The following is a 26,329-nucleotide window of genomic DNA, read 5'->3' on the forward strand; positions in this document are numbered from 1 at the left end:
AGAGTTGTCTGAAGACACTGTAGTAATGTCACAACCTCGCGATCGTCTGTCTTATATAGGACTGCGTTTGCAGGGTGTCATTGTGAAAGGGGTGCCTGGAACTACTAATGTTGCTTGCTACTGTATGTGAAAGTGTACTGCATGAAGACCATACATCACTGCATTACGGTCAGATTGTGACATTGTCGTCAAGAACTCATGGCGTAAACATTGCGAACTTTATTGCTGGAATGATGTTGCCTTGACAATGTCCGGCACTAGAGACAAGCGGCACAGGGAGCCACCTAGGCATATAGTACACTCCTGACGCAGTGGACCAGAAATCATCTTGCCAGTTTGACCTGCTTCTGACCGCCGGACAGGGCCTAGGATGTGACGGGTAGGACATGTGACAACGCCAAATGGCCTTAGTGTCGGCCCCGTTGAAAGGGCGGAATAATTCAAATGCAAAATCTCAGAGTCCTTTCCTCTCCAGCCCGGCCGTATATGGTAAAGCAGCGAACTATATGATATACCGGTATGCGTTTGATGAAAAACCGGCCAATACAGCAATCTACTTAAGCTTTGGCCGAGGCCACTGCTATAAGAGTAATTGTATATAAAAGAACAAATGTAGTGCCCCACCGTTTGCGAATGATGTGGAGATTCTGTCTGTCACAACCACGCACGAAGACAATGTCACCGCCAGACAGTACAAAAACAGATCATTCAAGGCCATGCATGGAGACACAACAACCACTAGACAACGAAGTATGAAAAAAAGGCAATAATATGACCACAGACTGTGCAACAGCGATGGAGAGTTGTCTGAAGACACTGTAGTAATGTCACAACCTCGCGATCGTCAGTCTTATAGGACTGCGTTTACAGGGTGTCATTGTGATTGGGGTGCCTGGAACTTCCAATGTTGCTTGCTACGGTATGTAAAAGTGAACAGCATGAAGACCATACATCACTGCATTACGGTCAGATTGTGACATTGTCGTCAAGAACTCATGGCGTAAACATTGCGAACTTTATTGCTGGAATGATGTTGCCTTGACAATGTCCGGCACTAGAGACAAGCGGCACAGGGAGCCACCTAGGCATATAGTACACTCCTGACGCAGTGGACCAGAAATCATCTTGCCAGTTTGACCTGCTTCTGACCGCCGGACAGGGCCTAGGATGTGACGGGTAGGACATGTGACAACCCCAAATGGCCTTAGTGTCGGCCCCGTTGAAAGGGCGGAATAATTCAATTGCAAAATCTCAGAGTTCTTCCTTCTCCAGCCCTACCGTATATGGTAAAGCAGCGAACTATATGATATATGCGTTTGACGAAAAAAACGGCCAATACAGCAATCTACTTAAGCTTTGACCGAGGCCACTGCTATAAGAGTAATTGTATATTAAAGAACACATACAGTGCCCCACCGTTTGCGACTGATGTGGAGATTCTGTCTGTCACAACCACCACGAAGACAATGTCACCGTCAGACAGTACAAAAACAGACCGTTCAAGAGTCATGCATTGAGACTCCACAAACATTAGACAACGACGTCTGAAAAAAGTCAATAATTTGACCACAGACTGTGCAACAGTGATGGAGAGTTGTCTGAAGACACTGTAGTAAGGTCACAACCTCGCGATCGCCTGTCTTATAGGACTGCGTTTATAGGGTGTCATTGTGATGGGGTGCCTGGAACTACTAATGTTGCTTGCTACTGTATGTGAAAGTGTACTGCATGAAGACCATACATCAATGCATTACGGTCAGATTGTGACATTGTCGTCAAGAACTCATGGCGTAAACATTGCGAACTTTATTGCTGGAATGATGTTGCCTTCACAATGTCCGGCACTAGAGACAAGCGGCACAGGGAGCCACCTAGGCATATAGTACACTCCTGACGCAGTGGACCAGAAATCATCTTGCCAGTTTGACCTGCTTCTGACCGCCGGACAGGGCCTAGGATGTGACGGGTAGGACATGTGACAATCCAAAAGGCCTTAGTATCGGCCCCGATGATAGGGCAGAATAATTAAAATGCAAAATCTCATAGTCCTTTCCTCTCCAGCCCGACCGTATATGGTAAAGCAGTGAACTATTTGATATATGCGTTTGACGAAAAAACCAGCCAATACAGCAGTCTACTTAAGCTTTGACACTGCTATAAGCGTAATTGTATATTAAAGAACACATGCAGTGACTCACCGTTTGCGACTGATGTGATGATTCTCTCTGTCACAACCACGCACGAAGACAATGTCACCGCCAGACAGTACAAAAACAGACCGTTCAAGAGCCATGCATCGAGACGCCACAACCACTAGACGACGACGTATGGAAAAAAGGTAATAATATGACGACAGACTGTGCAACGGTGATGGAGAGTTGTCTGAAGACACTGTAGTAATGTCACAACCTCGTGATCGTCTGTCTTATATAGGACTGCGTTTGCAGGGTGTCATTGTGAAAGGGGTGCCTGGAACTACTAATGTTGCTTGCTACTGTATGTGAAAGTGTACTGCATGAAGACCATACATCAATGCATTACGGTCAGATTGTGACATTGTCGTCAAGAACTCATGGCGTAAACATTGCGAACTTTATTGCTGGAATGATGTTGCCTTGACAATGTCCGGCACTAGAGACAAGCGGCACAGGGAACCACCTAGACATATAGTACACTTCTGACGCAGTGGACCGGCCTCGTGATTCACCCTGAGGAGACAAATTAGGATGAGGCGATGGGCTGCCCAGGGAGTCTAGGTATATAGTAAATGGCATAAGACTTTGTTCCAAGCGTGCCTGGAACAATCGCTACCGTCGCCGCGTCAGTCCTGAAACAAGATTTTCTGCTTCCGTGACGCCAGGGGGCTGTTCCAGATACATAATTGTCTCATAAGTCTTACTTGGGTATAGGGAGTTTAACTACTAAGCCGGAAAGGATACCTGGACCCGTCTTCAAAAGCACACATGGGTCCTGATGCAGTCCCAGGTACTCCAACTTGCGATGGCGTTCTTTTAGGGAAAACCAGCAGGCAGAGGCAAAAATACTCGTTTGATAACCAGCTGGCAAAGGCAAAGCACACTCTTGTTAACCAGCTGGCAGAGTCATGATGGAGAATGTGTTAGTCGCTTGATAACTTGCTGCCAGGGTCAAGACTGAGAGTCTGGCCATTGAGATGTATGAAAGACTTGAAAAGACCATGGCTGTGAGTATCTCATTCGGCATTTGACAGGTCATCTGATCATATATTAAGAGGTGCTCAGCTGCAATGAATGGGCATGGAAGGTACCTGGTAAGTCTCTTTCAACCTCAATTTAGTTAAATATGGCCTCGTGGGGATATGCCTATAAATCACGCATGCCAAAGTAAAAAGACTCTTGGACAGAGATTGACGAAACATGCCAGTGGTGAAATTTAAGAGCTTGAGTCCTATGACCCTGAAGAGTTGGTCAAATCGAAAACCTGAGTGAGAAGTATAGTGGAGACTTATCAGATACACCAAACATTTAGTCACTCGAGCTTTAATATGGTTTCAAAGATGGCTGCCTGCCAAATTTTTTAAAATATAAAGAAAATGTGATATACAGTTTCTATTCAATTTGACCTCTCTAATCAGGACACCTCTCTATTAAGGACAGTACTTGCCAGTCCCGAAGGTGTTCTTAATAGAAAGGTTCTACTGTTGTACTAGTGAAACTGGGAGAACAAATATTTGCCCTGAAGTGGTCTTCAGAGTTATACAAGAGCTGGAAATTCAAGTCAAGTTAAAACTATGTCGACACAGAATGCCAACTAGTAGTATCAATAAAAACTATTCCAATTTTATATCAAAACCTACAGTAGAGCCTCTCTATTAAGGACACCCTCGGGACTGACAAATGCTGTGCTTAATAGAGAGGTGTCCTGATTAGAGATGTCAAATTGAAGTAAAACAACCAATTTGGGACCAGAACTCGTGTCCTCAACTTTATTTCAAGCACCTATCTATTGGAGTAAAGCAACAAAACCATTTTTGGTAATTTACACCTTTAGCCCCCTGGTGAGAAGAATTTAAGTCACACCTTGCTAAATCTTCTATCAGGGGCATTTCCTTCGCTGTTCTTCCTCATGGTCAGATTTGAAGTTCCTAGGTTTTACGGTTACAAATTGTTCACCCATGTTGGCGGGACAGACGCCATTTTGAATAGTTATTTCACAAACGACAACTGCTTTTTCCTGTGTACAAATTATTTATTCTTGTCTTGCTTAATGGGCTATTTTGCTTCTAGTACATTCTATATTCTACGAGTACATTCTCTATTCTGTAAAGCTAGGACATTAGGAACATTCTGTAAAGCATTTACATACAGGACGTCTCAACAAGCAGTCATATACAATTAACAGAGTTTTATTGCAAGTGAATTCTACACCCAAATCTCTCACAAAAACCTACTGGTCTTCAAAATACTTGTGCCAAAATAAATTCACTGACGGTACTGTTGATGAGAATGACATCAATGACTATAGATTCATCTAAATTGCCGCATAAACGAGCGATTTAAAGCACTGCTATAAACCTGCAATTATAATCCCTGCTAGGTGCGACAAAAAAATCTCTTGTCTGCAGGTAAAACTGGTAATTGCAAGGTTTGATATTGATCAGCAATTTTGTGACTGGTTGTTCAAAGCTCCACTACCGCCTAACGTTGACTTGGATGTAGCTAGCACAACCCCCCTTGCCCATGCAGAGCCTTTTGCCCCCCCTCGCCCCTACCAAAAAGTTAGCTAATGTCGGCTACTAGAACTTAGCGGTGGCTATACTCGCCAGGCTTTGAACCACCAGGCCCAGCTTACTGTATAGTGGCAATGTTTATCTCTATTTACCTGTGCCGCAGAAAAAACAATGTACACAAATGGTGCAGTCCTTTAACAAAATAATTTATAAAGCTCTGCCCAAAAAATGACAACATAAATTCTTACATTGTGGTACCCCTAGGTCCAATCAATCCTCACGAAATTTTATATGTGTTAAGAATAACCCTTTACAAATATCATTATAAAATTCTACAACATTCCAAAACCAATTGCCTGAGAAAAAATGACTTCTGTGCAGCATATCGGTCAAATCATCACTCGCGCACTGATATAATGGCCCTATCAAAATACGAGTTCTAAACTGACCTGGGAGACCACTTTGATCCATCCCAGCCATATATTTACCACAACTTGACAGTTTAATAAGCTCGTTTTTACTGTGCCACACTTCCGGTGGTGGTTGAATACATGTCATGATGTCTCTCCCCTGGTGGGCCTGATTGCATTTACTGAACCATATTCATCAAGATACCATTGCGATGAACAATATTCATCACAATAAACCCTGTTCATCTGTAATATAATGATGTGCACTGTCACCACCAATAGACCCTGTTTCACTTACCGAACCATATTATTCATCCAGATACCGTTGTGATGAACAATATTCATCACAATAAACCCTGTTCATCTGTAATATAATGATGTGCACTGCCACCACCAATACACACTGTTTTCATTTACTGAACCATATTCATCAAGATACCGTTGCGATGAACAATATTCATTACAATAAACCCTGTTCATCTGTAATATAATGATGTGCACTTCCACTACCAATAGACCCTGTTTTCATTCACTGAACCATATTCATCAAGATACCGTTGCGATGAACAATATTCATCACAATAAACCCTGTTCATCTGTAATATAATGATGTGCACTTCCACTACCAATAGACCCTGTTTTCATTCACTGAACCATATTCATCAAGATACCATTGCGATGAACAATATTCATCACAATAAACCCTGTTCATCAATGATGTGCACTGCCACCACCAATAGACCCTGTTTTCATTTACTGAACCATATTCATCAAGACACCGTTGCGATGAACAATATTCATCACAATAAACCCTGTTCATCTGTAATATAATGATGTGCACTTCCACTACCAATACACCCTGTTTTCATTCACTGAACCATATTCATCAAGATACCATTGCGATGAACAATATTCATCACAATAAACCCTGTTCATCTATAATATAATGATGTGCACTGCCACCACCAATACACCCTGTTTTCATTTACTGAACCATATTCATCAAGACACCGTTGCGATGAACAATATTCATCACAATAAACCCTGTTCATCTATAATATAATGATGTGCACTGCCACCACCAATAGACCCTGTTTCACTTACGGAACCATATTATTCATCACGATACCATTGTGATGAACAATATTCATCACAATAAACCCTGTTCATCAGATTGATAAGAGTCATCTAAACATACAGATATTCATGAAAAAATAAAAACAAGAAGTTTCAGAAAGACATTTGAAAACTGTATCCTGGTTGCCAGTATAGATACTACATGTATGTTTTAATAGCGCTACAACATTAATATTAGTAAAACCAAACAGTTATTAAAGAGAGCCAGTTGTGGCACAAGTCTTTATTTTAATAGACTACATGTAGATGAACGTGGTAAAAAGAACTAAATTGGTGATTACTTCTCATGCAGCTCATTGGCTACATAATCAACTACCTGAGGGGAACTCGAAACTGCTAACATTTAACAATGGAAGCTTATTCTCACCTTAAACCGGGCCATTCAAAACTCCGCATTTCACTTTCAACTAAAATTATAACTACTGTACGGCGTAGGAATGACACATTTTCATCGTAAAAAATCTGAAAACATATGAATTTTGACCCTGTATAATAGAGACATATTCAACATCTGTTTGAAGACTGGATAAAATTTTGTAGAAACATTGTTGTATGACCAAACATTCTGGTACCACTAATATGACTCAAAAAGGTTAGATATGCATTGGTCAGTTTTTGCATCTGGAGCCTTCGTCCTAGAGGATTTGATCATTTTCTCAGGAACATATAGTACATTTGCTTCTGTTTATATTTTTTACAATATATAGATATACTCTATCAGACTACTGACAAAAACACTGGTATTTCAATCATCACCTTGACAGATTCTGATTTGTTTCAATGAATGAGGTAGGCCTTTGAATCGGAAACACTCGTCATGTTGTCAAAATAGCTAATTTGCGCGTCATATTTTTAACAGTCATGAAATGAATCGCATGAAGGCTCGAGGATGATACCTAACTAGATTTTTGACACGAGGACGGAAGTAAATGATATATATCGCCCTTTATCGGGAATCTTGCAGGTCCAAAGTCTTTCACATCTCGTGGCATCAAACAATCATTTTTTCTGCACCATCGTATGAGGGGGGGGGACAAATTTCACCTACGACTTGAATCAATTATGCATTATAGCTAAGTGCTAGTCTATCTAACCAATAACTAGTTAAACATTCTTCTTTAATCCACACTTGCTTGAATGGACTTCCCTTCTGTCTGCAAGCCACCTGGATCTGCCTGTCCCCTAATCCAAATGCACTCCTATGATATGTCACGTAAGGGTCTCGTTCCAACCTCAGGACATTCAGATACTGCTGAGGTATGTCCATATCCTCTCTGTCTGCTGTTCTGGCTCTAAAGTCACAAAAAAAATCTTTAGCACATTATTTCTGCAGCGGAAATGAGGTGATGGCATTTCCAGAATGTTTTTGGATAGAGTGAGAATTAGTACTCAGTTTATGATGTTAGTGCTTTAGCATTCCTAGAATCGATACTGGCTTGCGTTAGAGTTCATGATGTTAGTACTCTAGAATTCCTAGAATCTATACTGGCTTGCGTTAGAGTTCATAATGTTAGTACTCTCGCATTCCTAGAATCTATACTGGCTTGCGTTAGAGTTCATGATGTTAGTACTCTAGCATTCCTAGAATCGATACTGGCTTGCGTTAGAGTGCATGATGTTAGTACCCTAGCATTCCTAGAATCGATACTGGCTTGCGTTAGAGTTCATGATGTTAGTACTCTCGCATTCCTGGAATCGATACTGGCTTGCGTTAGAGTTCATGATGTTAGTACTCTAGCATTCCTAGAATCTATACTGGCTTGCGTTGGACGTCTTCAGAGTTTCGAGAAGTGGGAAATATCCATAGCTATGGAACGTGTTCGGGCTACCGTGGTGGTGATGGTGATGGTGGTGGTGCGTCCGCTGTGGGTGACTACGGCGGTTGAGGCCCGGGTCCGCTGAAATACAAATTTATTTTTTAGAAATATATTTATGTAAAATTGTTTCGCATTATAACAAAGTATTTTTGCTACTTGCCTAATTGATTGCTTTATCCTTACAAGTCACTATGCCATACAATTCATCCTTATTCCCCACTATACTTAAGTAATGATATTTAGGTCTTCCTGTCAGGTGACAGGTATTGACCAACCAGAAGCCCGTACTCAATCATGACCCTGCCTTCTGCACCAAACAAGTCTGATAGGTGCCTATTGACTGGTCAATCCCAGACTAGCAGTGCTGTCCAAAATTTCCGATTCAGGAAAGTGGCAAATGATCATGATAAATGGGAGTTTTCAAAATTTTTAGAAAAAAAAACATTCTAGGAAATAGGTTAACGTAAAGTGCACCCGTCCTGTAAGTTTTATCAACAACGGTAAAAACAACAACCCAAATTAACACAATACACGATCCGCCCAGTTTCCAATACTGATAATAGGTGGAGACACTAATGTCACTAACGAACACAACATGAAAAGCGTCTCTGTGATATCGTCAAATATTCTAACTCACTAACATCGATGCGAGGGAAGTGACGGTACAAAACTACACTACCGTAAAAAAATAGAAAAAAATGAAAATAGTGCGACCACTTGTGGCCAAAAATATCTCAACAACTTCAAATAAGCTATCACTAAATTAAAGGCCTACAATGTTCGTTAAAAACTGTGTAAAAGCATTTCTGATTTCCTTGACCACCAGTAATCACGAAAGGCGTACCCCTTTAAACTTGAACTGGTCCAAGCAGAGTTTCCCTGAAGACAGAGATCCAAGACTTACATAACTGTTTGTTCTCCGTGGTGAGTCCTGTGCTGGCGGTTTGGGATTTCTGCCGACACACATCTTGGGAAATTACGTAGATATTACCTATCTTTGATGCAAGTCACTTTTGACAATCGCTTCTAACAGCAGTTCCGTTGTTTTCCATCAAGTCTCCAAGTAACCCGGCAGTTTTCGTGAATATCAAAACTAGCCGCTTATTCCTATGCAGTCTTTCCTTTAACAGGCAGCCATCACCACTGTACAGTGTGTATCAATAAAAATGCTACACTTTTTTTATTTTATGTCAAAAACATAACAGATCTACAGGGTGGCCCAAAAACATAACAGATCTACAGGGTGGCCCAAGAAACTTTTCCCTCACACAATGGAGATGCAATAGAATTCTACTGTGCAAGGGAAAAGTTTTCTGGGCCACCCTGTAGAGTCAAAGATATCTACATAGGTCCTCGAAAGAGAGCCACCCTCAAAAGAATGAAAAAGAATTGTTTTCCATGTTAAATAGGTGTATAATTCATCTCTACATACATGTATGGCGGTTTACAATTGTCACAAAACACAATATATCCAGGATTAAAATCTTCTGGATATCAAGGGAACACTAATCAATTGATAACACTGATATTTCATAACACTGATATTGGCAGTGTTACTTAATGGTACTAAGCCATGAAAACAAGTGATATCAGTGTTAAATGGAGGTTATTATCAAAGCAGTGTTACCAAGAGTTAATAGATTGTCTTTATTAATTGTTGGTGTTACCAGATGGTGAGTAACACTGAAAATGCACCTTGATGTGAGTGTTGCACAGAAGTTATTATCAAAAACAACACTGATTGTCAGTGTTACAAAACTCTGAATAAACCCTAAAAACTCTTAATATCAGTGTTTCAAATAAATCATCAATGATAACACTGGTTATCAGTGTTGAATAAAGTAGTTATAAGCCATTTAATGATTTGATATCAGTGTTCATACATTCTATTTTCAGAAACAATAATGTATATTAGGGATAAGCCAGGAACACCAGACAGCAGTGTTACCCAAAATGATGTTCAAAACACAAAATGTTCAAGTCAAGTTGCAGAACACTATGATAACCAAATATCATAACACTGCAGTGTCCATGTGGCAATGTCTCCATAAGCAGGCAAGGGGAACACTAACAATGTGTCTTCTGACAACAATGGGAACACTGTTTTTGAATGTTACACTGATATCAGTGTTACAACATGTGGTTATCATATGCAGTGTTGTATGACAGTCTGGTACGCTGGTGGTGTTGCAAATCAACAGATATCTGTCGTGGAACACCAGATATTTTCCTAGGGGTGTCCAATTAAAAAAGGGTTCTAAGATTTAAAATGGGTCATACCATGCCAAAATTTATGAACACATGGGTGAGATTAAACCTCCGCAAAAAAATAAAATTTGAGAATAAAACCGATTCTACCCTTTCTTCCCCATTTAAAAACATATCGAACTTGGGGGAATTTCACCTCTTCCCCCCCTCCACCCCTCCACAATCAAATTTTGCAAACTGTGTTGATAACTTTCATGAAAAGTTAGGGATAATTCATTATTCTAAAGAATTATGTACAGTGTAACTAAGCCATTTTTAATCAATTTCTTAAAACCATATACAGTAGAACCTCTCTATTATGAACACCTCTGGTACTGACATGTGCTGGATAAATTGAGAGGTGTCATGATTACAGAGGTCGAATTAAAGTGAAACCCCCAATTTGGGACCAAATGCAGTGTGCTTAATAGAGAGGTTGTCCTTAATAGAGAGGTGTCCGCTAAGGGAGGTTCTACTGTACTTTAGTGCATACACTTGTGGAGAAGGCATTGAATCAACCTCCTTATGATTATTGATACTAAAAGATAATTTCATTTTTACAACTACATATTAAAGTATATTGCAACAATTGTATGAAAAGTATAAAACTTCCTCCTCTAACTCCTCAATTTCAAGACATGCTAATTAATTCATGTCTTAATTAGAGAATAAATCATACAAGAACATTATTTGTACATAGTGTGGAAAGAAATGTCAGAGTTGATTCCCTTACTTTGAGACAAAAGGCATTACAATGCAGACCACCAGGTTTTAGCTATTTTCTGACTTGCAGGGCGCACAAAAATACATGTGATTTCTGTCCATTTCTGAGGGAAATGCTGTGGCACAGTGAAAGAGCATCTGATTTGTGATCAGAAGGTCATGGGTTCGAGGCCCAGTCAATGCCACACAGTCCGCAATGTTACCCAGATGCGAGCTCAAAAGATCAACTACCGAGGGGTACCCAAAACTGCTGAGATTTAACAATGGGAGCATATTCCCACCTTAGGTTTTCTCTTTTTACTGGGTCGTTCAAAACTCCAAAATAACATGTATACATATGATCATATCATTTTGTTTTTGTTAAAGTCAATGAAATCAACCAGGACATTTTTTTCGCACCACCCTTTAAAATTACACACATAAGTTACTTATCATATAAATAGTCCATGCACTACTCTCATCTACATACATTATCATAATTTGCACTCGAAATTTACATATTTAAAAGAGAGCCCTCTATATTGTATAGAGAGAATCAAAATCCCGATAAAAAATCAGACATGATACACATGTAGTTGGCAAATTTTTCAAATTTGTGCTGAAATACTTTAATATTTCTTTTAAAACAATAAATAGACACGAATGAAGCCTGCCTCGGACAAGACCTTTTATAGCATGCAACAGGCAAGATTATTTTAAGCAAGGCTTGCTGTACCCACAGATTACAAGCCACATATCTCCAACAAACTGTAGCCCTGCCTACAACAAATAGTCCATAAAGAAAGGCCGATGACATTTTTTCCATTTTACTCTCCTCAAAGGTTGAATGTGCCTACAAGTTCGTATTGTACGTGACGTCTCTCAATAACTGATGCGTCGTGGGAGAGAGGTTACCGCAAATCGTGAAATTTTTCGCAAGTTTTATTTTTCGCAAAAGCAGCATAAAATGCAAACTTTAAAAGCGTGAAGATGCACTTATCATTGAATTTTGGCAACAAACTCGATATTCAGTCTTTCGCCAGATGAAAATGAGCCAATTTGCCAAATTTTTGTGTTGCAATGCTACGGCTGGCACTGTGGTCAAGCATTGATTCAGAAAGGGCAAGAAATGCATTGACAAAATGCATGTCACTCGAAGTACTAGTTGTAAGTAGCAACTTGCATGCAACTTGCACTACAAGAGGAGCATAATGAAATCATTGCATAGAAAAGAGATTTTTAGATACATTTCTCTAGGAAGCGGTAACCTTATTACATAAGCCTATACTAACATCTGGCAAAATTGACAATAGGGAGCACTACATGGTTATTTCAGTTGCGTATTTGCCTTTGCCCCTACCCTGTTGGCCGAGCACCCACACGTCTCAGCGATAAATATCGCATGTCGCAGCCATAGGCCTAATCTCAATGCGGAACACAAAATCATGGATACCCTGCACGCGATCATTTGACGACATTCGCTCCAAGATTGTCAATACTATCGAGGTGATTGTTGTAAATATTATGCAATCCTCTGACCATCGAAAACTTCGGCCAGGAATCCCATAAGAAATGCAAACCAGTGAGCATTCTCCGTGGCAATTTAAAGCAGGCTAGGAAAAGTATAAATAATTGGTCATATTTCAGTGGCGTAAATTTGTATGGGTTTCTTCCTAAGACATTTGTTTTGGTCATCACAGACCCGGACCCAAGCCCAGATCTTCAGGTTACTGGAGAAAACAATATCAAAATAACCCCCCCCCCCCCATTGTCTTTGTTACGGACTTGCCAAATGCCAAATCTCTTTCGAATGACAAAATACGCAACGGTTTCCGCCCTGCTAGAAATGTTTTCACGGTGAACACTGCAAAATTGTCAATAAAATACATACAAATGTTAGCAAGTTCATTTAAGGGTTGGCCATAGGCATCACCATTTTGCTTGAACTTGAAATAGAATTTTCTCAAAATGAAGTGAAAGTCCATCTCAAACCAGGGAGTCTGTTCTCCGATAAAGAAAGAACCGATTCCCACCCTTAACATTGGCATTTACTCCAGTTTGAAGGAGTTCTAATTGCTTTAGGATTTCAAGTTCTACCCAAAATGGTGGTGGCCAACCCATAATACAAGAAATATTTAGAAAGCCATTTCCTTTGGCCGAACAAAATGTGGGCTGAGCATTAACCAGTTCCATGTCCACAATTCTGCAGAGAAACACGAATATCACCTTGAAATCATCATTCACGAGAGGTATGAACTGAAGGCATTCGGTCCAATGTCAAAATCCAACCACTCATATCGTTTACAAGGTTCTATGCCCAGCGTGTCCAATCAGAATAATTGGATGAGGTGATATGATAATTTTTTCTGCAGGATTGAGGCGTGGTTAATCCTCAACCCACAAAAAGGCACTGGGCGATCTTTCCCCACTTATTGAATTCAAGTCTTTCCAACAAGACCACATTGGGTTGCCAAAAAAGTTGTAATCAAAAAACGAAAGACTCCCTTTCTTACAACTCTGCCATGATAGTGCTTCGTGCATCCATGACAGCAGTTATGTACAGAAAATAGTGAGTTTTTCTAAACGCTCATTTGCAAATTAGGAGAAGATCACTTTAAAGTATCCGCAAACAAGAAGCTTTCTCACTGCAACCTGCAAAAATTATCGCATCAAACAAAAGCATCCAATTTTGCAGTGGTTGCCTGCATCAATCATCAGTCATTGCTGCGACATGTGATGACCAGTTTTTTAACACAGACAAGCAATCGTTTGTCTGTCAATGCAACGATAATTATCACAGGTTGCATCAACAAAAATCTCTGGTTTGCGTATGAGCAGTCAATTGCGAGGACATCTCACAACTGCAGCAAATTCAATGTTTGTGGAAAATCCGTGACACAGTATTACTTCACGATGACGCCGCAAAGTCTTTGAAAGTTTGCGCCATTTGCGTGACACCGCATCCCGAGGGTGTGGAGGGGCGTCATGTGCATATACGGTGCGACATATAGTGCAATCTCTAGACGGTAGTGTTTATGCTGTTTCCTGTGGGTGCAATCGGCTTCTTGTTCGCTAACAAACCTACACAGTCGGAAATGAAAAAGAACAACAGTTTACAAGTTGTGCGGAGATTGAGAGATACAACAGAAGCAGGCTGTGGAATCGGCAATGAAATTCGTGTGGCCCATTGGTCAAAATGATAGTGAATTATTGTTGCGGTCTTTGGGAGATGAGTGGGGGGAGGTATCAGGTCTGGGATGAGGGAGGGGGGCAGTGGATGGTTTATATCACATGCGGGGTTTACCACGATTATAACGACATATGATGAACTTAAGTCACAACGATGAACACTTTACTGCAAGAGTGACACCATTGAACCTTTTGATGGTGTTTTCGATTTGAATGCAGATCTATACTTGGTCTTCTCATGAAGTTTAATTCAAGGGACACCCTGTGGAATTAGCTGCAACCTCTCCAAGCGTCTCTCACCTCCCTGAGTCATCTGGTTGACAACGACTCGGAGAGGTAGTTGGCCATGCCTCGGAGAGGTGGCAGCTGATTCCACAGGGTGAGGGGTGATTTCCAAATACACCTGTCATTCTAAATGAAACCAATCTACTTACTTGCTTCGACCTTTTTGCATCGTCTCTTATCTCGCTTTGGCAACCACATCCCCTGATCGTCCTCCGAACTCGATGACGAGTTATCCATATTTTCCAACAACCCATTCGCCATCTGCTCATAGGCCGAGACGGAGCGCGGGAAATTTGACGATGAGCGACTGCCACTTTCCACCATGTATGGCGGCTTTCCGGTCGGGATTGATTTATCCCGGTGCTCCTGCGGGACATGCGCATACGCATGGTGTTTCCGTGGCCGATCTTTAAACTCGTCCTCCCACGAACTCTGCTTCGACAATCCGCTGCGTCGCCGGTGACGATGGTCGCCATGGCGATGCCGATGATGTCGGTGCTTGTGACGGCGATCCACCTGACTGTCCGAATCGGCCATGTGCGAGTGCGTAGTGTCTGATTTGGCCGGAGATAAGGGTCGGCGGCGCGGCGGTATGCGCTGCTCAATCTGCTCCAAGAAACTGTCACGATTTCTGTGGCCATCTTTATCATTATCAAGCGAATGAAATTTAGTCCGATGACAATCGTCGTCCGTGACCGATTCGTGAGATTTATTTTTATGGCCGTCGGATCCCGACGAATGGGGACGAGATTTAGAATGAGGTTGCATCCAGTGACGTTTGGGCTGCAAGTTCTCGATGAGAGGAAGTTCATTACCCTGCTTTTGCTGTTTCATAGCACATTCGTCACAAACTTTTGAAAATGACGTCATAATTGTGACACATTCCGGACCACAACAGATCTGAGGGGCCGGTGGCCCTTGCATTTTTAACCCACCGCTTAGCGGTGTCACTAATGCTATTGGTGGCGGCGGAGGTGGAAATGTCAGAGAGCCCCCTGGTGATGAATCATGACATTCAGGACATCCAGGTGAGGTTTGATTATGAGGGGTGGGCGGTAACGTATGCCCGGAGGGAGTCTTATTCCTCTCAGTCGGAGAGCTACACTGAGGCGGCTGCTGTGCACCGACTGGAATCATCTGGTTCCGGTCCATGGGCACGGACGACGCCGAACCGGATATATTCGACAATCCTGGCTTATAGGAAGCCTTCCGCCCGATACTGTCAGTGAAATAACTCTGAATCTCCACGCTACAGATGTCGCTGTTTGTACCATTACTGTGGCGTTTATTCGACTCCATTGCCGCGGTTAAACACTTATCAAGCGAGCTCTGACTCTGGTCCGTTTTTGCCTCTTTACTGTTTATATGTTGCAGGTGATCACGGCGGACCTGGTGGCGCCGCTTGCGTTCCCAGAATTTGTTGGCGATGACGTTTTGGCGTGGATTATAAAAGACGGAGACGGGTAACTCCTGCGGTTGGTGAACGTTCCCTGATTGGTGATGGACCGGACCTGACTGATGGTGACTGGGTGCCACCTGGTGAACACTGACAACAGATGGCTCCGTATATGTAACAGTTTGAGATGCGACTAGATTAGCATTTGACTTGTTTTGTTTAGGGCCGCCATTGCGGTGCGGTAAGGTACCGTTTAGCCCACCGTTATGAGTCCCAGATTGCATCGACTTATCAGTCACGGATCCTGACTCGTGACCGCTGATAACCGTTTCCTGAGTCACATGACCGTTCGCCTGTGGCATCTTCTGCTTCGGCTTTGGCATATGGGCGATCGGTTGCATCGCCGGTTGCGCCGGGACTTGTATGTCGTACATCCGCTGCTGCGGCTCACAGCATAAGAACCGATTCCAACTTGTCCGCGCGTCACGCCGCGACAAGCAGTAAAACACAAGAATGAATATCCCCAGCGCGGCACTGGCGAAACCGTACAAGTAACTAAATATCATCTCCTGGTACGGCAAAATCCACGCGAACTTGAATGGTTTTGCAATCAAGAGAGCACCAGTAGTCCACATGAATATATACAAAAATATCAAAATAATCAGCGCCCGCATCTGACTTATCGCCCGATGCTCCTTATCGACGATCGTCGTGGTCGACGCCGAGTCATTGGTTGCGTTCGTTTGCGCACAAGTGGCCCCCTCTGTGAGTTCAATATCGTCAGTATCGGTTGACTCGAGCGACCCATTGTTTGTTCCCTTCAGGGCGCACCCTATACATATGAATAGCACTATATTGGTCAGCAGTAGCACCCCAACCGGCCCGACTAAGGCACCCATGCTCAGCTCCGCGGACAGAAAACAATAATCTCGTCCGGCGTAATGTTTCATATTGACGGCTGCCGTGATTCCGCAGATGATTAACGTGACACCGTAGCCGAGGAGATAGAAGCGTATCATCGGCCGCGGCGGGATTGGCTCGAGGAAATCTTCAGGGGGCGGCGGAGGGCGCTGTGCCTTGGCGATCTTTTTATACATATTGCTGAAACGGAAAAGAGACAGACTGTGGAACCTTCTTTAGTTAACACCTCGTTAAGCAGAACAGCTTCTCTATCAACGACGCTGATTTTGGTCCATGCGCAGAGACACCACTACTCACCGGTGCAGCAGAGAGGCTTGTAGGTTTTCAAGGCCTATGCGAAGATCATAATGTAAACTCCAACTCCTAAAAATGGCGTAACGATGTCTTCATTGGACATGCTATAAACTGAGCCAGCTTACAGTACCAACAAATGATGTAACAATCATGCATTGGATCTTGTGAGATATCATTCGTTTTGTTGTGGTTGTAACACCTCATATGTTTGGTTTTTTTTATTTAAAAACTCACATCATCATGAACTCTTAAAAGGTACACGGGTGACTGTGCCCCGCAAAAGATTTGTTCTGTCACAAGTATCTGGAAAGTGTGGTCAAAGTCCTTACCTGGTAGTAATCGTAATCCAAAATATCGCTGAGATGGAGAAGTAATGGATGATGATTCCGATGATCTGACACGCAAGGAGATGGTCGGTGCGTAGCACGCCCATCGTGAACACCATGATAAGGATGAGGATACTAAGGCAGATGTTCACCACGGAGTGTTTCAGCTTCTTTGTGACGATAATATTTCTGAAAACGGGTGGAAAAATACTTGTAGCATACAGTAGAACCTCTCTATTGAGGCAGTAGAAGCTCTCTATTGAGGCAGTAGAAGCTCTCTATTGAGGCAGTAGAACCTCTCTATTGAGGCAGAAGAACCTCTCTATTTAAAGACACTTTCGGTACTGACAAGTACTGTACCTGATAGTGAGGTGTTCTGATTAGCGAGGGCAAATCCAAATTGGGACCGAATCTAGTGTCCTTACTAGAGATTTATCGGCTGATCGAGAATTCAAACTCACCTATGACACATGCAGTATGACGCAATGGTTGTCATCATACAAAGGACACACACCAGGCTACCGGCGTACACGACTGGTTCCATGATGAAAAGCTCCAGCGGGATTGGACCGCGAACCTGCATCACGCCGAAGTTGGTCAGATGTGAACAGCGCATCTCTGTCTGATTGCCCTCCTGGCGGATGATCTTACAGCCGTTTGTTATCCAACCGCCGATGCCATCTGCAGGAAGAAAGCGGAATCAGTGAAACATTCAAGGCAAAGAAATTATTTTCTAAGGGGAGGAAGAAGCTGGTAAGTCTCTTTATGGATTAAACTGACATGGGCTTGACATGGAAAGGAAATCTATTGTGTATTGGACCGCTAACAACTGCTGCCTAACTTGAAGAGGTGCATATACCAGGTTCATGTGTGCACCCCTTCTTGGACAGGAAATCTATTGTGTATTGGACCACTAACAACTGCTGCCTAACTTGAAGAGGTGCATATACCAGGTTCATGTGTGCACCCCTTCTTGGACAGGAAATCTATTGTGTATTGGACCACTAACAACTGCTGCCTAACTTGAAGAGGTGCATATACCAGGTTCATGTGTGCACCCCTTCTTTTCAAGCCTAAGAGAGACAAGACTCTGCATGAAATGATGCATTTTCAGTGGACCTCCGACATATTTGTGAGGCATGTTTGTGTCAAACAGGTTTTGTGAACTGTGACCTTAGATACTGTACATTACAATTAGAGAAGAAGGTGAATTTGCATTTCTGAAAAGGCTCATTCTTGGGCTATCCAAGACCACGTGAACAAACTTACTGTTGGCGTTAAAGTCCCAATAGACAGGCCAGAATTTGGACGATGATTGAGCTGACTGAAGTCTGATGATGATAGGTGTGGTCAGATTCTCAACGGGTGCTTCAGCTGAAAATATCAATGATAAACAATTACAGGACAACAAGATTTGTCAAAGCCCCATTCAGAGGAGCGTTGAGAGAATCAATTAAAGGTTCTAAAAGAGAACTTTTTAACTGCAGGGTCGGCCTCAAGATCAAGAGGTCGTGGGTTCTACTCTTGGCCGATTCACTGCTTGGTTCCCCTACTGGTCGAGTTCAAGTGAGTGCCTTCTGGTTGCTCCTTGAAATCCCTGATTGATTTCTGTGGAGACCGGGGTCATAATATGGTACCACAAAACTGCTTTAAACAGGGTAATATGGAAAAGCGCTACAAAAGAACTCAATATTGTCACTTATCATAAGGTAAACATGGCCATCACTTACAAATCTTGCTAGAAATGATATTTGTCATGACGGCCAATCGTGCTTCGTACTCCGATCCGACACTAGAGGACACAATCGGAAACAGCTTGGCATTCTTGTAGACGACAAACTGGACTTTAAAACTCGGTCCGGTTATGCCATAGAGTCCACGCATGTTCTTCAGTAACGGACTGGGAAGAGTTATAGACGCTCGCGGATTCTGTAAAACAACAACAGTTGATAAGAGTTTTGGTTTGTCAATTCAATCATACTAATTTGGATGATCGAAGTTATTAAAAATTTAAGAGAGATAACAGGGCTATTTAATCGACTGAGTTTAGTCAACAGTCCTACAAGGAGTGGGCCATTTTTCAGAACTTTTACATGTGCTGACAGATGATCAGGCAAGCCCCATAATTTAAAATAAACCAAACTATTGATAGCTGAGGTTATAATCCAATCTTCAAGTCCTGAAAAAGTTTCATGCCCCCCTCCCAAAAAATCGCCAAAATACCTTTTCATCAAAAATAGCTTTATCATCGAGATCATGGCATCGAAAGTTGCTCTCGTTCAGTTTCTTGGGTGGATTTGATTGGACGGAGCACGTCATGCCGCTAAAACTCTCAGGCCGGATCTTGAATGCCTCGAATGCCACGCCCTTGGAATAGTGGCTCGAGTACTTCTTGCTGTCCAGTAAGATGTTGGGGATGTGTTCGATCACTTGGATCATTCTGAAACGGGGAGAGGAAGAATTGTTCAAAATACTGTGGAACCTCCCTTTGCGGAAACCTCTCTATTCAGAACACCCTCTCTTAGATAGAGACACCCTTTCTATCAAAAACACCTTGTCTAATAAGGACAACGCATCTAGTCCCAATTGGCTATTTCCATGGAAAGTGACTTCTGTAAAAAGGACTTCTCTCAATCAAGGACTTCAAGATATTCAAGATATTCCAGATATTTACGCAATTAGAAGTTTTCAAATTCAATTACAAATTTCAAAATTTTTAACAAGGCGTAGGCTTTCAAGACCACGACATACCTGGAGCAAGCCTGGTGTGTTTTCTGCGCGTCCATCAGCAGACTATCGGGCAGCTCCATCACAACACTGATCACGTCCAACATCACATCGACGAGCTAAAAGAAATGAAGAAGAGTTTATTAATCCTTGAAACACAATAAGGAAGCAGACCTCTTGTAAATTCTGCCAGTCTTGTACAAAAACAACAACAGCAACTGCCCTATCAAAAGCAACCTCGATACCATATCATAAATAATAAAGACAGGCTCCACACCAACATACCAAAATCATGGCACAACAAACTGTTAATCTTGCTTCAGTGTTTCAGCTGGTGCTAACAGTAATAACACTGCCACACGCACTGAGGCCTATTCATTTCAATAAAAATTCTAACAATTTTTATTTTCAATCACTGGACAGCATCATAAATGCTGCATAAGAGACAAGTCAACTGTACAAACATACTTTCATTTATTCCAAAGTAAATTACTTTCAGATAAACATCTACAAATTCTACCCAAGTTTGCCTCATCATCAGTTGTCAAAACCACAACTTGACGCCGACGGGATTTTCACGCCATCTCATTGATCAGTTATAAATTCTTAACTCGAGCGAATTTTCATTTCACAAAACACCCGAGGCGTAAATTCTGAGGCTGTGAAATGACGTCCAGACTGTGAAAATGTCAACATCACGCTGGAATGTTCCCACGGGGCATGGCGAGTGCTAAGATGCAAATACCGAATTATTTCGTCCAGATTGACTATTTATTGTCGGCATTGTTAGGTTGTATGTAGTTACTTGAAATTCTGATTCTCAGTCTTCTATGCTTGCTCTTAAGCACCTTTCAAACAAGCAAAATTAGCCCCTGTCACCTCTGATATCCTCCAGTGTAGCCCTAGAGTCACCGCGCCACACACGGTCAGATCAGGATCCTCGACACTCACGCAGACCACGACATCAACAACTTACCAAACAGACCTTATTTTGAAGCCTCAGCTGACATCAGAGCATGTGCTCCGGAACTGCCCTCTCTGGGACAGGCTAGCCACAGGGCCATATGGTGCATCATTGGAGACCAAGCTCTGGGGATCAAGGGACGAACAAGAGACGACAGGTTTATAAGAGACGTAGGCCTGGTTTTGTAGTATTGCCATAAAAAAAGAAAATTGAATGCTAAGAGGAAGAAGAAGGAGAAGAAGAAGCCTTACCTCCTGATTTGTCGAGACGAATACACTCAGCTTGCCAATGATATCCGAAATATATACGACATCGAGCTTGTCCTGGAGGCTGTAACCATTCCCGATATACTGCCGCAGACCAACTGCCTTCCCATACACGTTGGAATGGTTCAGTTGAAGCTGGAAATATCATATGAGGAGTTAGAACCATTAAAGGTTCACCATGAAAATCTGAACCTTTCAACTTTTAGCAACATTGTCTTATTCTGAAAAGGAGATGGACGTATCATGCTGTACTGCTCGAAGACCCACGTCAAAGGAGTCAGACATACCGTGCTATACTGCTCCAAGTCCCACATCAGAGGAGTCCGACTTACCATGCTATACTGCTCCAAGACCCGTGTCATTTCCATCATGTACTGACACTGCATCGTGTCCAGGTTCTCCCACTTCCCGGCCGCGCTACACGTATAGTACGCCTTGGGCACCGCCTTTCCGTGATAACTCGCCGACCTGCCAGTTTCGCACACATGTTCGATGGACACGCCCGAGACGGTCTTAGGCCACTTGAACCAACCCCGATTTGTCTGGACCTCCGTCCGCGGACAATGCAAAGTGTTGTCGGAAATCACAACAATGTTGACGGTTTTCGACGCGTTCCCTTGCGGCGTTTGAACTTGGCACATCCATATCCCGGAGTTCTTGACCTCCAAGTTCCGCAGCGTCAAACGATTCATGATGACCTTGTTGTTATCCGACGGTCTCGTCGACACCATGATGCCAGCAGACTGGTTCGTCTCGACCTTCTTTCCCTCGCGGAACCAGACGACGTCTGTTTTGGCATTAATGGCAGACGCCCGACATTCAAACGGGAGTTCGTCCCCTTGGAACACGACCTGACTCTTGGAGGGGTTGATGACAAACAGGGGAAGCTCAATAGGCCAGTCTGAAAAACATAAATAAGGGCGACATGAATATAAGATACACAATCCAGGACCTTTTTATTTGAATGAAATGGCCAGGGCCATTCTGCTCACTGACCTCACAGACAGGTTGTTTTTCGGTGTTAGCCACCTAGTGGCCAAACCAGAAATTAAACCAGGAGATCTGAAGCTGAATTTGCACTCTTGAGTTTTATTTCTATCCATTCCTCATGACTGCATCTGAAACCTTTAAAACAGCAATATCAAAAATGAATTAAAGAATTTTTCTGCAAAGAAGGTGGTATAAACGTTTGGTGTTAATTTATACTTTTCATGTGCCTTAACTGGCGTGGAAGGTAGAATCTGTTTCGTAGTTTAATGGATGAACACATCTCTTAGCCCCAGCACCCGGCAGTCAGCATGAAAATTGGCAAGAATCTACAGAATGAAAAGCATCCATTTTGAGACCCTACCCCTCTAGCTATGGACCTGACAATATGAAGCAAATCTTGAATATCGCACTTGAAAACAAATGCATTTTCACCAAAGTGAGAAAATCCTTTTCTTTTCCCACCCAACTATAGTAAAATTAGCAACATCCTTTTTATGAGGCGGCCGTAATTACTACTATCCTTTCACACCTCTAGACTGATTACGCCAAAGACGTGATTATCATCGGAGAAGAACACCACATGTTACGAGCCACCCCTAACCCGAGATACGCCAATTAACTAATCCCTAATCGATAGAATTACCGCATTTGCGATGCATTATCAGATGTATTATCACGCAGGGTGCAACTTTCATCAATAGGAGGACCAAATTTGATGGCCACAGACCCAATTGTAGAGAGTGAATCATCGTGTCATAATTTTCACGCCTTTTGTGTCATTTTTTACCAAATGCATTAAGATTCGATTGGGACACAAAAGACCAATTATGACATTGGGCGCTTTTTTGTGCGAAGCTGTTTTATTGGGCGTTCCATAAAATGTCCAGGTAATAACGAATGGTATTCATCAATTTTGATTGTGCAAACTTGTCATGCAAATAATCCATAAGAGACTATTTTTGTTGGCTGTGAAAATTATCACCCAACTTCTTGTTCAATAAATGAACGACATACCAGTATTGGAAACGGCTAAATTTTCCTGGTTGCTTTGTTTTCACGCATTTTGCAAATAACCGTGATTCTCGAAAATAAAATCACAATAAAATATTCTGTTGCAATCTTTTAATGACTCAGCAAACGAATCAGGGTTTACCAACAACTATAAGCAGATTGTTGGGGCGACGTGCTGAACCAGGGGCACCAGAAAACTGACAGGCTGCCGACTGTTGCTGGGGGTTTTTGACTCCCAATCACATTCTAACCAACAAACACATGGCAAATACGCATAATCAAGTCTATTTCAGCCTCAAATTCTTTCTTATCAGGGCTAAATAATGCATACAATCAATCCCAAAAAGTGAGTTCAGGGTCGTTTGTACGTTTTTTGCGGCATTATCTCTTCATCAGGGACCTTCAGCGCCAACCCGCTCTGAGGAGTAGTAGTTGGAAAGCCCTGCGAATCATACCTCGCTCTAATGCAGTTAATCCATCTTCTTTATATTCCTTGAAGAAGCTCTGACCCATTACTCGTATTGGGAAAGACTCAAATGACATTTTGAATCATTACGCTGGTGCAGGTATTCAATCGTAGTGTAACTTGATGATTTTTCAACTCTACCTGACCTTCATCTCGACCATTATCTCCACAATATGAAGACACAAACCCAAGACTATTTACTATTAAGAAATGCTAATTGAAAATTGTAATTTTACACCATTTGGATATCTGGCTTTGAAAGCTTTGGTTGAACAGGGAGGCCTAATTAAAATTGTCACGGACACGATGGATTTTTGTATGAAGTTTCATTTTCATTGTCGACTAGAATGTCTCGAGGAATGATTTGTAAACGTATTTGGAAAAGGATGAGTTCGTCTTAATTAGTTTTGATGATTAAGTTTTTAAGATGTACTACAGATTTGCTACAGCTCCATAACCACTTCTTTCATGTAGATCACTCAAGACGATAGGGAAGATTCCTAGGAGAGATTTAGGAAGAGTGCCTATTAGATTGGGCCATACTGCCAAGATGATGATGATGATGATGATGTGATCCAGACTTTCCGGATTTGGGCGCAATTTTGACAAATTTCCGGTCTAGATACACGGAAAATACAAACGGAAGGGCAGTACTGCAAAGGTCAACAGAACCACTCTGCCCAAAAGTACGAATGGGACCAGTCCTCCAATAAAACATACCAGAAGATATATTCGTTGCGTACACCTGCCTATCGGAAAGTGTGGGTTCAAAACGTTTTAATAGAAACCAGGGAAATTAGTTGGGATTTAAGTAGATTCCAAGATCTTCTGCACAGTGAACATGCCATGCACTTACAAAATTTACAAGAGACGTCCTTTATTCAGAGCTGCCCCACGATAGCTCAGGTGAAATAGAACTTCTCGATAGAGAGGGCGGTAATGGACATGTGCACGTGAAGAGTCGAAAAAGAGACCAGTGCCGCAGAAAATGATTACAAATCCTCTGATCCCCCCTCTATAATGTTGAAGTTTCTATCATTGTTGAGTGACCTATACTCCCACAATTCCAGTGTACGACTCGTGCCTTCACTACAATCATCAGTACATGTCTCTACACAGAGGAAGACTTTTCAAAATCCTCCCATCCTCCCTTAATCATGTTTAAGGTTCCACCATTGTGCGCCCTCACTCCACAATTCCAGTATGACTCGTGCATGGACTGCAATCCTCCTTACAAGTCCCTGCAACGTTGGATAATCTGTCAGAGGATGGTGCAACAATGACCATTATCCCTCCTGCAACCCTGAGGCCATCACCGAGCAAAGCTCTGTTTATTGCCCGGTGATTAGTTTATTGCTGCTGTAGCCCCGAACGCTCATGTCGGGCGTGTGCCGGTAATCCGGTAGAGTACTGTTGGTCATTGTTCCCTCAGCTTTGCGCAAATCTTGGTAATTCAAAACTCGCATGGCACCAAGACAGATTTTGTGTTCACAAAGATGGCTAATGCGCATGGTTTAACTGCTAGTGATATCTTCGTTAAAGAGTCACTACAAATTCAGCCAGGAAGATGCCTTGGTTGCAGAGCCTCATAGCCTAGTGGTTAACATTGCTGGCTACTACGCAATAGGGCCCAGGTTCGATCCTCGGGAGAAGCCGGGATTGTATTTCTGGACAAAAAGGCATGGCTCTCAAGAAAAGAAAGTTCCTGACAATTCAAAACAAGTTTGATACCCAATATTAGGAGAGGAGCCTGCTAGCCTAGTGTCGATCCTGGGAGAACACAGAATTGTATTTCTGGATGAACTGACTTGGGTTTTAAGGAAAATTCCTGGCTCTTCACAACAAGTTTGAGGCTCATCATGAGAAGAACATATGAGGGTCTGTCGTATGAGACTTGGCATGAAAGCCTGGTATGAAAACCTGGTGTTCATTTATTTTTGACAAAGGGTGTACAATGAAGAGTTGTCCACTAATGCCACAAGGTTCCTTGTGAAGTGGACATCTGCCCTTCATCACCAACTGCCATAATTAGGCCAATAATCATTTTTTATACTGCCTTCAGTAGAACCCTTTCCAAGTCTTTGATTTGCAGGATGAGTCATTCTTTGTTCTGGACCGAAACTGGTAGTGGAGAAGTTTATTTTTGATCGTGTTGGGTGCCTTTCAAGTGTTCTTGACGAAACTGATGATGTGGACAAGTGCTTTCTGAGCAAGCATTCGGATGACCTCCCTGCAAGGAGTGCAGTGGCTTAGTGGTTACAGTGCCAGACTCTGCTGCAGGGTCTTGAGTTCTCATTCCATCTGAGGCACTTTTTTCTTTCCTGCAGGGATGCCAGAAGGCATGGCCATGCTTTGAGGTTCCCACCCCAAACGATCTGCCAACATGTGATGCCAGTACGGGCTATCCCTTCAAGGTGTCAGCAGCCTTGTTCCATACTTTTTAAAAATTGATGCCACATATTCCTCTATGATT

General features: G+C 42.4%; 1 protein-coding gene across 4 annotated transcripts in view; it reads right to left on the reverse strand.

Annotated features, from left to right (window-relative positions):
* Positions 1-4,206: 4,206 nt before the first annotated feature.
* LOC135488978 (adhesion G protein-coupled receptor A3-like) overlaps positions 4,207-26,329 on the reverse strand; it is a 73,870-nt gene continuing 51,747 nt past the window's right edge. For 2 of the 4 annotated variants that reach the window (XM_064774013.1, XM_064774014.1), the window contains exons 8-17: positions 21,722-22,290; positions 21,375-21,524; positions 20,184-20,278; positions 19,656-19,872; positions 19,163-19,361; positions 18,702-18,806; positions 17,894-18,113; positions 17,436-17,621; positions 14,645-16,992; positions 4,207-8,153 (exon numbers count right to left, since the gene is read on the reverse strand). In XM_064774013.1, the coding sequence (XP_064630083.1) occupies positions 7,999-8,153; positions 14,645-16,992; positions 17,436-17,621; positions 17,894-18,113; positions 18,702-18,806; positions 19,163-19,361; positions 19,656-19,872; positions 20,184-20,278; positions 21,375-21,524; positions 21,722-22,290 (4,244 nt within the window). In that variant the 3' untranslated portion in view covers positions 4,207-7,998. Of the gene's footprint in view, positions 8,154-9,146; positions 14,103-14,644; positions 16,993-17,435; positions 17,622-17,893; positions 18,114-18,701; positions 18,807-19,162; positions 19,362-19,655; positions 19,873-20,183; positions 20,279-21,374; positions 21,525-21,721; positions 22,291-26,329 lie in introns of those variants that run through there. The other 2 variants (XM_064774017.1, XM_064774016.1) reach the window with 2 other exon arrangements.

This window comes from Lineus longissimus, chromosome 6, assembly GCF_910592395.1.
Source record: "Lineus longissimus chromosome 6, tnLinLong1.2, whole genome shotgun sequence".
Taxonomy (NCBI): Eukaryota; Metazoa; Nemertea; class Pilidiophora; order Heteronemertea; family Lineidae; genus Lineus; species Lineus longissimus.